Source organism: Malaclemys terrapin, chromosome 6 (assembly GCF_027887155.1).
Source record: "Malaclemys terrapin pileata isolate rMalTer1 chromosome 6, rMalTer1.hap1, whole genome shotgun sequence".
NCBI lineage: Eukaryota > Metazoa > Chordata > Testudines > Emydidae > Malaclemys > Malaclemys terrapin.
The window spans coordinates 95,236,132-95,251,035 of NC_071510.1; the positions used below are offsets into that span (position 1 = coordinate 95,236,132).

Consider the following 14,904-nt stretch of genomic DNA (forward strand, 5'->3'; position numbering starts at 1 on the left):
CACAGTCCCCAGCCCGGCCAGACTCCGCCCCTGCCCCAGACTTCGCCAGCCCCCGGGGCCCGACCAGCCACCCCTCGGCGCCCGGGGCCCGTGCTCACCGTTGGGTCAGAGCCGCTGCACGTGACGCGACCCCCACCTCTTCCGAAGCTCGCGCCACTAGCCGGGACCATTCGGCTCCAGCTAGAGCAGACACGCCCCCCCCCCCGGCGCGTACTACTTACGTCATCCAAACGCGACAATACTATCCCGGCTTCCTCCTCCTCCTGTGTTGCGGGGTGTGCGTGCGACTAGTGTGCGCGTCTCCGGGGCTCGCCGGCCGCCGCCATGCCGAAAGTCAAGGCAGAGAAGCGGTGCCGGCAGCAGCGCCGTGAGGGCCAGGGCCCAGGTGAGTGCGCGGGCCCGGCGGGGAGAGGCCGGGCTCCCTAGGCCCGTTCGGGCGGAGAGGGAGCTGGCCCAGGGCTGGCGTGTGCCGCTGCTCTCTGGCCCACAGGCAACGCTGGGTGCCGCTTGGGGAAATGGGAGCCCCGACGGGTGGGCGCAAAGGAGTCTCGGCTCCGAGTGCCGCGGGCGGAGACGGTGTGGCGCCGTCACTCGCTCCCTGGGACGCTCTCAGCAACCCCGCCGCTATCGGAGTCGCCGCTAGGGAGCGTCCTGGCGGCCCTCAGGAGCGCTGGAGAGCCGGTCTCTTGGAGGCGCTGCCATAGCCTTCCCGGCTCGGCTGCGGCCTGCGGGATGGAGCTGTGCGCGGGGAGGCAAAGCCCGGCAGGAGCCTCGAGCGGCCTGGCGGCTGCAGTCTGCTCTCCTCGGTGGCCCTAGTGAAAGCTGATGAAGCCGCGGGCTCTGCTACGGAACCCTGGCCGGCTAGTGTTGGCTCTCCTTGTTTTAAGCTTTCTTTAGAACATGCTTTTTCTGCAAGCCCTTTGAATGATGGCCTCCACTCCAGGTACTGAGCTTCGGTACGGGTATTGCATGCGTTAGGACTGCGATGTTTGCGTTTAATTTACGCCAAGTTTCCTAGTTTGACAGCTCCTGGCTTGTGCTTGTACACTGGCGAGCATGCTGTTGTCATTCCCATTTTATTACTGATATACAGCTGTGTAAAAAGACAAGATCCATATCCTAAAAGAGCTCTGTCTAAATACAATAGTGAAAAAAGTAGTTGTGGTTTTAGAATCCTAGCAGTAGTATTGCTTTAACCTGAGTACAGTGTCACCAATAACTTTCTTTATTGTTGTTCCCTGTATCACTAATAATGGTATTTCCAGCTGCAGTGGTTGATATTGTGGGCTCCCCTGCTTCTGGAATGTCACTACTCCTAAGTGCCAGCCTTTACAATCACAAGGGCATTGTATACTCCAAGGGGATCGGTGTACTACACACAGATCAATGGAAAGAGAGAGGCAGTGGTTGTTATAGTTAATGTCTTAGACTATGATACCTGGAATTTGCCACTGTCAGGAGACAGAATACTGGGCTTGATGGACCGTGGGCTTGACCCAGTATGGCCGTTCTTATGTTTACACTACAGAGGCACAATTGCGGCATTGCAGCTGTAGCACGCCTACACAGTGGGAAGGGGTTTTTCAGTCAGTGTGGGTAATCCACCTCTTTGAGAGATAGCAACTTTCTGTCATCCTAGCTGCATCTATAGTGGGGGTTAGGTCAACCTAACTGTGTCACACAGGGCATGAGCTATTTCAGAGCCCTGAGCCATGTAGCTAGGTGGACCTAAGTTTTAGGTGTAGACCAGGTGTTAGACTGCTAAAGTGGTCTAGTTCCAATAAAAGAATGTGACTCACTGCTTTAGAAGTATAAAATCTAGTTTGCTGTGATATTTTTAATGATAGTGATATAACTGGCTTGGTTATACCTTATTTTAGGTATCATGTTCAATACTGGAATTGGCCAGCACATCCTGAAAAATCCCCTCATTGTTAACAACATTATAGAGAAGGTTGGTAATAACTGGACCTAACTAATTAAAATAGCTGTCATAAGAGTTGCATTCAAATGTTCTATCTCAAAATCTTTTAAGGCAAATGCTTGTAAACAATTTACAGCACTACTTAAAGTTGGATACTGTGTAAGTCTGAGGTGCTTAATCCCTTCCTGGCCTCTTGAAAGGTATGAGGAATGTTAATTCAAGATAAGCAACAGAGGGTCCTGTGGCACCTTTAAGACTAAGGGTACATCTACACTACAGGGGGGAGTCGATTTAAGATACGCAAATTCAGCTACGTGAATAGCGTAGCTGAATTCGACGTATCGCAGCCGACTTACCCCGTTGTGAGGACGGCGGCAAAATAGGCTTCTGCCGCTTTTTGTCGGCGGCGCTTACTACCACCTCTGCTGGTGGAGTTAGAGCGCCGATTCGGGGATCGATTGTCGCGTCCCAACGGGACGCGATAAATCGATCCCCGAGAGGTCGATTTCTACCCGCCGATTCAGGCGGGTAGTATAGACCAGACCTAACAGAAGTATTGGGAGCGTAAGCTTTTCATGGGTAAGAACCTCACTTCTTCAGATGCAAGTGTTAGTCTTAAAGGTGCCACAGGACCCTCTGTTGCTTTTTACAGATTCAAACTAACACGGCTATCCCTCTGATCGTTAATTCAAGATGTACAGTTGGTGAAAGATTTTCTAAGTGCTTTCTCTCTTCCTTCAGAATGGCCATGGGTAAAATCCTGGCCCCATTGAAGTCAGTGGCAAAGCTCCCATTGTCTTAAGTGGAGCCAAAGTTACACATAGGGTTTTGTGTGCACACAGAGATGTGATTACCTAATGGCTACATTTTCAAAAGGTTGCATGCAATTAAAAGTGAAACTGTTGGGCAACTTTGCTTTTGCCTTGAAAACAAGTTTTCCAAATCTATTAACCGTATACAGGATCAGCTCCATTAATGTCTGCACATAGAATTCTTTAGTTAAAATTACTTTGCAATATTGTTGTTATTATTATTATTGGTTTCCTACAATCTCATTTGTTCTTAGGCTGCCTTACGGCCCACGGATGTTGTCCTTGAAGTAGGACCTGGAACTGGTAACCTGACAGTAAAAATGCTAGAGAAAGTAAAAAAGGTAAGAATGAGTTAGGAAAATTCATCTTGATTTTTCATTGAACAAACTGCTACTTAGTAGATGAACAAATGAAAAAGTGTCCTCAAACCGGGGGGTGGGGAAATAATGTATCTATTCCTTTCTGGGTGTTCGTATCCTTCTCTCTGTACAACTCCACTGATAGAGTAAGAATGGTGCTTTTAAAGTGAAGCTAAGAATATTTGACAATCAGATACTCAATGTAATTTTAATCTATCTACTGCATTAACATTTGTGTTGGACCTTTACCATTTTTACAAGGCATTCAATCACAATTAGGTAAAGAATTGTGCTTTACATGTGTGGTTTTCTTCGATGGCCTTGTTATCCTTCTGAAATTTTAATATAGTCTGATACTTTTGTGATAGAAAAGGTGCATATCCTAATGTAAGATTTTTAAAAATGTCTGTAACAAAAGCTATTCTTATTCTGAGATAATAGCAAGAAGTCTATTCATAGTTCTGATTTGGTTAAAGTTGCAAATATAACTCTTTGTTTTCAGGTAGTTGCTTGTGAACTTGACCCACGACTTGTGGGTGAACTTCAGAAGAGAGTCCAGGGCACGTAAGTACTACCACTGGAAATAGCTCCACTGCATTTTAGGGGCCTGACCTCTTTAGAAATGTGTATTTCTAAGGTAATAACTGTGTTTTTTTTCCATCCCTAGATGCCTAGCAAACAAACTAGAAATAAAGGTTGGAGATGTCTTGAAAACTGACTTACCGTTCTTTGATACATGTGTAGCTAACTTGCCTTATCAGGTAGGGGCAAAGCAATTGCAGTGGAATAACGGTTTACATGAATTTTTGATGGCTTAGAGAGGACATACTAACAGTGTTACTCTTTCCCTAGATTTCTTCACCTTTTGTTTTCAAGCTGTTGCTGCACAGACCTTTTTTCAGGTATATAGACAAGACTCTCTGGATTGCCTAATGCAAAACAAAGACTAATTTTACAGAACATCTGATTTGGGATTATTGTTAACGATATTAGCCCTGCAAACCACTAGTCAGGAACTCTCCTCAGCATAATACTCCCAATGGCCATTGCCAGTGCCAAAGTGTTAAACACCTAGGAAGAATTTAAGACTTGGCATAACCAAGTGCAGCTCCCCCTAAAGTAAATGGGAGTTTGCTCCTGCTTACTCTAGAAAGGACAACCCCAGGCCTAAGCAGAGTATCTTAAAAGTTATGGAGAAGTAGAGCAGATTTGGACTGGAGGGTGGTGGGGTGTCTCCAGGGAGATCAAAGCAACCGGATGTTTAATACACCTCTACCTCGATATAACGCTGTCCTTGGGAGCCAGAAAATCTTACCGCGTTATAGGTGAAACCGTGTTACATTGAACTTGCTTTGATCCACCGGAGTGCGAACCCCCCCGCCTTCCCCCCCTCCTCCCCCGGAGCACTGCTTTACCGCGTTATAGCAGATGGCATTATATCGAGATAGCAGTGTATATGGTTGCATAGCTTGCTTAAGTGCTCTTGCTGATAGTTTAACTTGAACTGGAGTACTGCTATTGCTGATGCCATTGACTGGAAATGAAGGACTAGTGGGGGTATCTACTTTTACTATTTATTTTTCTAAAATTAGATCAGTTTTGAAATGCAAATAGCTTACTTTTATTCTAATTTGGCAGTTCTGCAAATTCAGACTCGTTGCTGCAGTACTAATTAGTGACATTAGGTACCAATATGCCTATTAGCAGTCAGCAAACTTGTCATGCACAATGCAAGGTTAATGATCAGCACTTTTTTAACTTAGTGAAATACCAAAAAACAATTAAAATCAGTGGAGGCTGTTAATTTACTATTTTAACAATTTAATTCAGGAAAGTTCATTTCAGAAGAAACATCTGGCTTTCAGAGGTCCAGAATGAGAGAGATAAGCAGGTGGAATTATTTCACATAGGTCGTGCACGTAAGACTGAGACTACATTCTCTTAATTTCCTTCTAACCACTAGGTACAAATAGCCAAGTTCAGACCAAGGGTAAGCAGGTGCTATATTGGGTTTGCTATAGTTGTGCCTGACTTGCATCAGGGCTGAGTTTCTCTAATATGAGTGTATGACACATCTCTGTTTGCCTTTAAAATAAAAAGCCAATAATCCACAAGTAATCGTCTATGAATAAATTATTTGCAATATAGCACTCATGTTTTCATTTCTTTAATTCTCAGGTGTGCAATACTTATGTTTCAGAGAGAATTTGCTCTTCGTTTGGTTGCAAAACCAGGGAATAAACTATACTGCAGACTCTCAATTAACACTCAGTTATTAGCCCGTGTGGATCATCTAATGAAAGTAAGTGAAACTACATCTATAACTAATGTAGGAATGTATGTCAGAGTGAGGAGGCTTTCTCAAGAATGTGAATATTTGCTTCCTGCTATTTGAAATAGTTACCTAATTTTTAATGATTAACAGGTTGGAAGGAATAATTTCAGGCCTCCACCCAAAGTTGAATCCAGTGTTGTCAGAATAGAGCCAAAGAACCCTCCACCACCTATTAATTTTCAGGTGAGATTCAAATGCTGCAGACCATAGCCAATAAAATAACTGAATAATAGTACTGTTCGATGTTTCATTCTATATGCTCTTTCAAATGGTGTAAAAGCAACACAATACAGCTCATGTAACCTACATTAGCAGTGTTAAAGGGTTTCTTAATCAGTTTAAATAGGCCTAACTCCATCATATCAATAGACTAGACCAGTGGTTTTCAACCTTTTTTTCATTTGCAGACTCCTAAAAAATTTCAAATGGAGGTATGGACCCCTTTGGAAATCTTAGACATAATCTGCAGACCCTCAGCAGCCTGCAGACCACAGGTTGAAAATCACTGCACTAGACATTCATTGACTCTCCATTGTACCTTGCCCCTTCTTGATCAGACTCATCTGAGTATCTTTCCAACATTATCTGGATGCCCCAACAGCAGTTCAAACTTAGCTTTCCTCAGAACCCCTGTTCCTTCCCTGGAAGTGACACAGGCCAGGATTGCTGTGGTTAGGTTTGTCTCAGACTGAAAGGTAAAAGCATTTGGCCAGCAGCTGGTGGTGGTAATACCTAGCTCTTTTGTAGCGCTTTTCATCTATAGACCTCAAAGTGCTTAAAAGACATTTATGGCTGTTGGCAGTATTTAGTTGATCAAGAGCAAAGAAGAGTCCTTTAGGATTCAGAGACTATGCACTCTTGCTGAAGATCGACACTCCAGGGCAATATTACTCTAGACATTTATTAAGTGTTTCCCTTTTTTACATATCATCACCCCAGTTTTGCCCAGGTTCAGCCAGATGTTCTTCATTCATATGACTTCTAGCTATCTAGATATCTATGTGATTGTCCAGTTAGCAGTTCAGTAATGCCTGCCTACCTTTGCCAGTGAAGTATTTAGCTTGTCAATTTGTACTACATTGTACTGGACTGAGCTGTGTTGTGCTATTACTGAGATTTACCTCTTTGTCATTGTGCTGTCATGAAATTAATAGTAGATAGTCTGGCCTGGTTGTTAGCAGCTGTGTATTGCTTCAGGCAAATGTTGTGCATTTTGTGTTTCAGGAATGGGATGGTCTAGTAAGGATAGCCTTTGTCAGGAAAAACAAGACACTCTCTGCAGCATTTAAGTAAGTTATTTCTATTGGAGGTGTGGTGTTTTTTGTTTTTTTTTTTTTGTTTGTTTTTGTTTTTTTCAAAGTTTAAGGGTTTTATCTAATTGCTTGTTTCTCCTACAAAAATGCCTAGCAATCCTTCAGTCTAGTTCTGTAGCAAGCCTGGCTTCAACAACCATGTTAATAAGACTATTCAGGCATCCCCATAGTGCAAGGTTGGACAGTTTACACTGTGGTCATGGATATATTATACAGTGAAACCCTTACATGCCAAATAGGCAGCTGCCTTAAGAGATCACCCAATGTGTTCAGTACAGGTGCTTCATCTTTATTATAAAAACCTCTGAACAGCCACTCAAGTCACAACTTGTTTTTTAAAAAAACAGGTTTTACTGCAGATATAGTTAGACTTCTGTATCCATGGTTGACTCACTGTATTGACTCACTTTTCAGATCAAGTGCGGTACAGCAGCTGCTGGATCAGAATTATCGAATTCACTGTTCTATACATAATATTGTAAGTAGAATGGTTTTCCTTTTTAATGTGTTAAATGTAACATACAAGGTAAGCTAAGTATGAGATGTAAACTTCAAAAGCAGCAAGATGGTACAAAAAACTTACATCCAGAAGTTAAAACCTATCAGAACAAACATTACCTAAGAGTACCTTTAGAATAACAGAATATCTAAAATAAACAGAATTCTAAGATCCTCTAAACTATAATGAAGGTTTACATGAGAATTTAGAAACAAAGGATATATTGGGATTCCACTGATGTCTCCACGGGTGTAATTTTACTCTCCTCCCCACTAAGGGCTGCTCAGACCTTGGCATAGTATAAAACCATTGACACTGCATCTATTTGAAAATATTTCTAGTGACTCATCTGCAGTGAGTTTGAGGTTGTTTACAGAAATCTAGAAACCAGGCATACACTGATCCATTTTTAAAAAAAATATTTAGCTCTTTTAATAAGATCTATTCCAGATCCTTAGAAGAGAATGGTGAGTCAGGTTAACTTCAGCTAAAGCAACCTGTTATGTATAGAATTGTGCTTAACATCTAAAGTATTTTTTTGTTCAAAATATACACTAGTTCCACATTTTAATACTGGCTAATGTGGCATTCACTATGCTGTCCAGTTCTTTAGTCTTCCTAACTTGCATGGTGCTGCATCAAAACTTCCAATTTGCTCTGGGGATATACATTATTCAAAAATAAATTTCTCTTAAAACTTTATGATCTTCTCTTTGTGCATATAGAGCCAACCATTGATATAAAATAAACAGTTTTTTAATTAGGTAGCTGTAGAACCTAAGTAGTCTAGAAAAATAACTACATTCTCTGAAATATTTATCCACTGGTTGTTTTTATCCTGATTTTCTTCTTCCTGAGGGCAAGAAGTGTATAATTTCAGGGGACTTGTGTCTGACAATGATTAGTTCACCTAACCTAGGATTCAGTGTTTGTCTGGTTGGCAAGATGGCTGTATCAGGATCAATATAATATCCATAATTTTCAATGTCTTCAATGTAATTGCTTAATATTTCAGTAGTTTAATATTGTTTTAAGGGAGGGTATGAAGTTAAGCTGGGCCACACAGTATTTTGTGTGGTTTGAATTCTGCAAACATTTAAACTCATTCTTTTGCATTTGATCCTCTTCGCTCCACATTTTTAGTCTGTCTATTGCACTAAACAGTGCAAGATTCTGTATTTTAAAGAACCAGATAAATAAGGTGTTTGTTTAAAATTACACTGGACCTCAGTTGTTTGGGGGAGGGATAGTTGTTTTTAAGCTAATATTTAGCATTTTTTGGGGTACAGCTAACGGAGGGTAAATCAAGCCGAATTTCCAGGTTTTACTGTCACTGGTGGCTAATATACTTTGTGTTGATACCTCAAACCCAAAGGTTTTTATGCTATTATACATTTAAACTGTTATAGACAAACATACAGGAACCAGTATCTTTTGCTAAATTCAGTGTGGATATGCTCAACTTTAAAATGGGTTGAGATGAGTTTCCAGCAGGTTTAAGTGGTAATAAAACTAGAACTAGCATAGTGTTCAATGGGTGGTGGTTTCCCTTTTGGATGTTTAAATTGGGTCCAGGCTACCTAATCAATACCTGCATGCTTGGCACAGAAAAGTTATCTCTGCACTTAAAGTAGCACATAGAGTTCAGACACTGCCCACCTGGCTAGTACAGGTATAAATAGCAATGTAGCTGGTGAGGTACAACTTAGGCGACTAGAGTGCCCTACCCCGGTGCTCTACATGCCCAAGCAGTGCCTCCCACATCTACACTGCTATTTTTAGTGTTGTTGTGTCCCACTGCCAGCGCCTTTCCCTGCCACAATGAAAGGCTCCAGTGGGTACAGACAGCAGGAAAAGGCCCCAGGAGTTCCCTGCTGCCTCTCCACTGCAGGAGTCTTTTTCTGCTACACGTAGCTGCACCCTGTAGTGATAAGTGTGGATGCAGCCTGCCTTTCACTGCCACTTGTAGCTGCATGTGTAGTGCTTGTACTCTGCACACTAAGGGTAGACATAGCCAAAGATGCAAGCAAAAAAAAAGGGGGGGGAAATAGATTTATATTCTAGTAGCACCAGAACCTCTGATCTACGTGCTGAATGAAGGTAGAGGTAGGCATGGTTCCTGCTTCTTTCTCAAGTATATTCATACCTCCCAACATTCAAAGTAGCTAAAGTAGGTTGGATACTACCTCCAGGAACTGAGGACAGGTTGGGGGTCGGGGCGGATCCTGTCCCCTGCACGGGGCAGGAGGGGAATTGCAGGGTGAGCGCAAAGCAGGTTGCTCTGCAGTGGCAGCTCCTATTCTGCAGGGCTGGCTGACCTCAAGTTCCTGCTCTGAGTACTGTGACTTGGACCCTGGCACATGGGTTGCAACACTGCTCAGGTTTAGCCCACATGGGCCAAATCTGAGTGAGTGGTGTTGCAATCCTGTGCACCAAGTTGCAATGCCACTCACTCAAATTTGCCATCCCCACCCCTGCTGGGGGCCAGGCCAAACCTAAGCAGTGTTGCAAACATGGACAGCAGGGGCCAGGTCACAATGCCTGGAGCAGGGAGCCTAGTCCAGCCAGTCACATGGGGCAGGCGCTGCTTTAGCTGGGGGTTTGTGTATCAAAGCGGGACAGTCTTGCAAAAGCCAGGCTTGTTGGACAGTCTGTGTATACCTTGATGAGAAAACGGCAACCTGAATTTTTATTCTTTAAAGTATTTTTCATCTGGAATGGTCAGTCACTTTGATGTATAGCAAAGCTTGGGCATGGTGCTTGGATACCTGAAGACTTGTGGAATGAACAAGCTTTTAAAAATCATTAATGTTGAAGAAATAACTTATCTGTATTGCAACTTACATTGACAGGAAATACCGGAAAACTTCAAAATTGCAGAGAAAATACAGATGGTTCTAAAAAATACAGGTTTCTCTGAAAAACGGGCTCGCTCAATGGATATAGATGACTTCATTAGGTAAACTCATGGTCTCTGAATTCCCTTCATACTTCAAACACTTATTGTGCTCTGTTCTAAAAATGAAGGCACATCTCTGGGTTGGATTCAGGGAAAAGTAGTGATATCCCAAACATTACTCTCTTTTGATATGAGATGTCAAACTTTTGACATGCTATAGATCCAGTGAGTACATTACTGTAAATATAGGGGAAACTACCTCTTAGTACGCTCTTTAACTCTAGTAGTCTAGGATGATTTTAGGTCCAACAATGAATATATATGAAAACACTGGGGCTTCTGAACGGAAGACTGAGTCTGTTGTAAACTTACTTATGTTAAACTTCTAGATTAGTAGGAATTTAAATTTGTGCTGTATTTAGTTGAAAACTTACCCTAGACTGGGGTTCTCAACCTTTTTCTTGCTGAGCGCCCCCCTCAACATGCTGTAAAAACACAGGCCCTGTGGGGGAATGGGAGGGAAGGGAACTCAGGGCTCTAGGCCAGGGGGGGCCTCTTGGGCATAGGTATAGTTTTACTTCTAATTGAGGGGGGCAAGAGCTGGCAGGGCTCAAGCCAGCTCCGCACAGCGGGGTTCAGAGAGGGAGCGCCACCTCCACCCCGACCTCACTCAGGAGGGCACCCAGCCTGAATGGACTGTGGGGGGGATGCAGCCAAATACTATAATTCAAAGGGGGGACTCAGTTCAAAAAGTCTGAAAACCGCTCAGGGATGGGGGTAGCTCAGAGTGCAGGGATGGGGGTAGCTGGGGCTGTGTGTGGGCAAGGGGGTAGCTCAGAGTGCAGGGAGGCAGTAGCTAGGGCTGTGGGCAGGCAGGCGAGTAGCTCAGGGTGCAAGCAGGGGCGTAGCTAGGTGCTGCATATGGATGGGGTGGGGGCTCCCAGTGTGACTTTAGCCCCCCTTGCCCCCCCCCCCCCCCCCCCCCCCGCCGCTACTCCTGGCTTGCAGGGGGGGAGTTTGTGGGCTTCAGCCTTGTGCCACTCCCCGCTGGAAGGGGGTGCTGTCGGCTTCAACCCTGTGCTGCTCCCGGCTTGTGGGGGGTGGCGCTAGCTATAGTGCTGGGGGCACTGGATTTCAGCCATGGGGCTCTGCAGCCCCCATGCAAGGGCTCACAGACCCTCTGGGGCCACAGACCCAAGGTTGAGAACCGCTGCCCTCCACTCCAATTATCTGTTTTCTGTGAGCGGCATTATTTATAAATCCTTAAACTCATTATTACACACGATGATGCTACACGCAGGCTGAGGGCAATAAAGCAACACACATTTAATCAAATTTCTGTTGAAAAGGAGCTTGACAGTTGGATTACATAAGGCTGAGAGAAGTAGTTTATCACCACAGATGAAGATCCTGATCCCTTGGTATGAAGAAACAGATTATATAGCTTAAACTGCTGTTTACAGCATTCTGGAGGACCTAAATCTTATTCCATAAATTACATTATAAGAGTAGGACAAGTTACCTCTAATTTTCATCTTTCCTGAAGTCTTATACATCTCTCCCTTAGCCTCCCTTTGAGTTTCTAGGCGCATTAGACAGCCTACAGAATTCTGAAACTGCAGCTGTTATATTGATGACCATGTGTTCTCTTGTTGCTTGTCATCAAATTAGGCAGTAGAAATTCTATTTTACTGTATAGCTTCAGAATGTTTGATACATTGTTTACTCAAATGTAACACAGGATATTAAAGAAATGGCCTAGAACACTTGCGTACAAGGAAGTACTCACTTGTTTTCCTTTCTATACTGTTATCTATTCATTGTTTAGGAAATGTGGCCAGCTAATCAGACCTTGACTCAGGTGGAGAGGAGCTACACCCAAAAGGGTAGTTTCTGCTATAACTAATTCCAACTTCTTGGCATAAGTGACTTAACATGTCTTGCTCCTGTGCCCATCTAACTCAAGTGCTGCTCTTTGGCTAGTGAAGGTTAAACTGACTGGTAGACAAGGTTGCTCTCAAATTACATTTGTCCTGAACTTCCAAAGTTGTGTGCTTACTACTAGTCCTTACCATAAACCTACTAACAGCTCCTTGATGTAATGACTGGAACAGAAAGCAGTATTTTAAGACTTCTCTCTTCTGACCCACTCCCTTCATCTAGGTAGTATTTGAAGTAAGTGTTACTGTGTGAAGTACAAATTCATGTAAGTTGACCATTTTAATTTTTCAGAGTGCTGCATGGCTTCAATTCAGAAGGCATCCATTTTTCATAAATGGCTGAACGGGGAGCATTTTACATTCTCTGGGGCGAACTGAAATGTGACATCATCAAAGGTGTTCATAGGAGGAAGACCTCTCATGTTGAGAGCAATCACCAGCATACAAAGTTCATATGACTATTCTGCAATAATTGCTCAGAAGTACTTGTTTGAAGACAATAGCTGTAAAGGTGCTGTGTTGCATTTTAAAATTGTAACTGTCAAGACTAAAGCTGTGCCTTTTTTCCCCCATCAGAGCACTTTTTAAATGTACCCTATGCTATGAAGTGGCTCCAAAAGCCCCCAATTAAACCCTTCCCTCCCTGACTTTTTGCACCTTCTCCTGCCATTACAACATTCACAATGGAACTCAAACCTTTGTTTGGCCACCACAGAACTATTTGTAGATTGGTGACATGATACCAATTCATGAGAGTTTAGAATAAATTAATTTTTTTAAAAAAATGAAGTATGCATCTCTTTAACCTTTCCTTTCTGGTAGCTACCATAGGCCCTGGACTATTGGAGAAATTGCTCCTAGACTGAGCAGATCACCACTGTATGTGTTCTAGATGTAGGGGCAGTTAACACTCTTGGGCACGTTGGCTGTGCAACCTGCTAGCAAGAGCATGGTAGGTTTAAAAAGACAGAACAGTTCTTTTGCCTGGTACAGTCCTCTTAAATATCCAAACTTGTTTTCAGCTGTAGTTACATCTTACTGCTAGACCCTGAATTGCATTCAGAGGCAGGGAAGAATATGATACTACCATTTTCACATACAAATTTTCTGTAACAATGCAGTTTGACAAACATTGTATGGTGCCTTTAAACTGCCTTAACCATACTGTACACTTAAGTACTCCATCTGTTATAGACATCAAAGTGCGTTACAGGGCTGGGTAAGCAGTATTCTCCTATTTCACAGATTGTAACTGAGGAGCACAGGTTAAATGTCAGTGTCAGAGCTGGGAACAGAAATCACCACACTGTCCATACTTCTTTCTTACACAAATAACTCTAGGCTGTGCAGTAACTGCACTGGCTTTTTACTTAAACGGCATACATTAAATACTATAACCTGTGTACATCTAATCTCAATAGAGATCCCTATACTTAAATATTTATCTCAATTGTAGGCAGTTGTACAGTACTGAAGAGTGCTATATATCAGATATTACCAGATTACTATTCCAGGCAAGCAGGAGAGGTGGTTTCTTGCATAATTTTCCCCCTTACATCTCCCTTTAAATTCTTAACATTGAATATAGGCAGTAAGCTTTGTTACAATGCTAGCTGCATTATTCCATTTTTGTTAATGAAACTTACAAAATGTTCCAAAAGTATTTGAATATGTAACATTTCCTAGTTCTAAAACTGAGTCTTTGTTCATAGTGTGAATTATAGGTTAAGGGCTACAGCATCACACCATTAAGTAGCAGTTAAAGATAGAGTAAATGCTCTTGTGCTAATTGCCTATGCTTAGCGCAGTGATAGGCAAAGCTAGATCAGCCTTGGAACACAGATTCTATAACACCCTTTTCCCCCTGCCAATGAAGAGGTGGTTGATGGCCTTAAGTGCAAAATCTGTAAATGCAACAGCTGGAGATAGAGGGTTTCAGGCCTGGAACAGCATCTTACAAGGAACAAGCATGTCATTCTCTATCATAAGGTTCTGTAAGTAAGTATTGCTTCAGAGTCTGGACAAGAGAGCTTTTATTCACCTTAGGCTAGCACAACAGCCCTCTTCTCCCAGCGTGCAGAAAATAAGCAATCTATACAAAACTAGCAAAGCCTAGCTTGACAAACCGATCTGCAGCCAGTAGCTGACTGGAGTAGCAGCAGCACTGGTCCCCTTTGTTTTGGCAGGGAGGGGGAAGTGTCCGTAAAAACTAAGGTTTTATCTCACACACTTTGGTAGGATTTAGACTCTATTCTCTAACTTCCCTCTATGCAAGCTGAGACAATCGGCCTTAATTGGTGTGGTATCCTACCCTTTTAAAACCTTAAATCAGCAAGTGTCCTGATTTCTTACTATAAACATACACTTAGGGCAAGAGTTCAAGTGGATCACCTTTTGGAGAATATGTTTACCACAAAGATCTCATTGGCTGTCTATTATAGCAGAATGTTCCTAAGAAGCTACTCTCCCTAAAGTGGAAATACATAAGTGATCATACTTCTTTCCTTTCCATTATTCCTTTCCCACATGATTTCTTTTGTGATGTGAGGCCTAGTTTGGGAGACAAGAACTAGTCAGTGAAACATTTAGCTAAGAATAATATTTCTCATCAGCAGTGATGAAAGTAAAATGTGTTTTACATAGAAGAATTATTTTAAAAAAATTGGACATCGATAGGAGCAGGCATATTATCTAAAATACAGCAGATTCATACTTAAACTAGCTGCACAGTTTCTCATGAAATTTACAACAATCTGAATAGCATCTACCATTCTTAATTTGCAGTTTGATGCAGTAATCCATAATGAATCACATTTAGATTAC

General features: G+C 42.6%; 1 protein-coding gene across 3 annotated transcripts; it reads left to right on the plus strand.

The window, feature by feature from the left end:
* The first annotated feature begins 229 nt into the window (after positions 1-229).
* Positions 230-12,870, plus strand: DIMT1 (DIM1 rRNA methyltransferase and ribosome maturation factor). 3 transcript variants are annotated; one of them, XM_054033039.1, is made up of 12 exons: positions 230-385; positions 1,881-1,954; positions 2,991-3,077; positions 3,598-3,659; positions 3,763-3,856; positions 3,948-3,997; positions 5,274-5,397; positions 5,521-5,613; positions 6,655-6,719; positions 7,158-7,221; positions 10,095-10,201; positions 12,374-12,870. In XM_054033039.1, exons 1-12 carry the CDS (start codon positions 325-327, stop codon positions 12,414-12,416), a joined length of 924 nt encoding a protein of 307 aa, XP_053889014.1. In that variant the 5' UTR covers positions 230-324; the 3' UTR covers positions 12,417-12,870. The 3 variants fall into 3 exon arrangements, with proteins under 3 accessions (XP_053889014.1, XP_053889016.1, XP_053889015.1); XM_054033040.1 differs by lacking the exon at positions 230-385 and adding an exon at positions 774-943; XM_054033041.1 differs by lacking the exon at positions 1,881-1,954 and having other exon boundaries at positions 302-385.
* Positions 12,871-14,904: the final 2,034 nt, after the last annotated feature.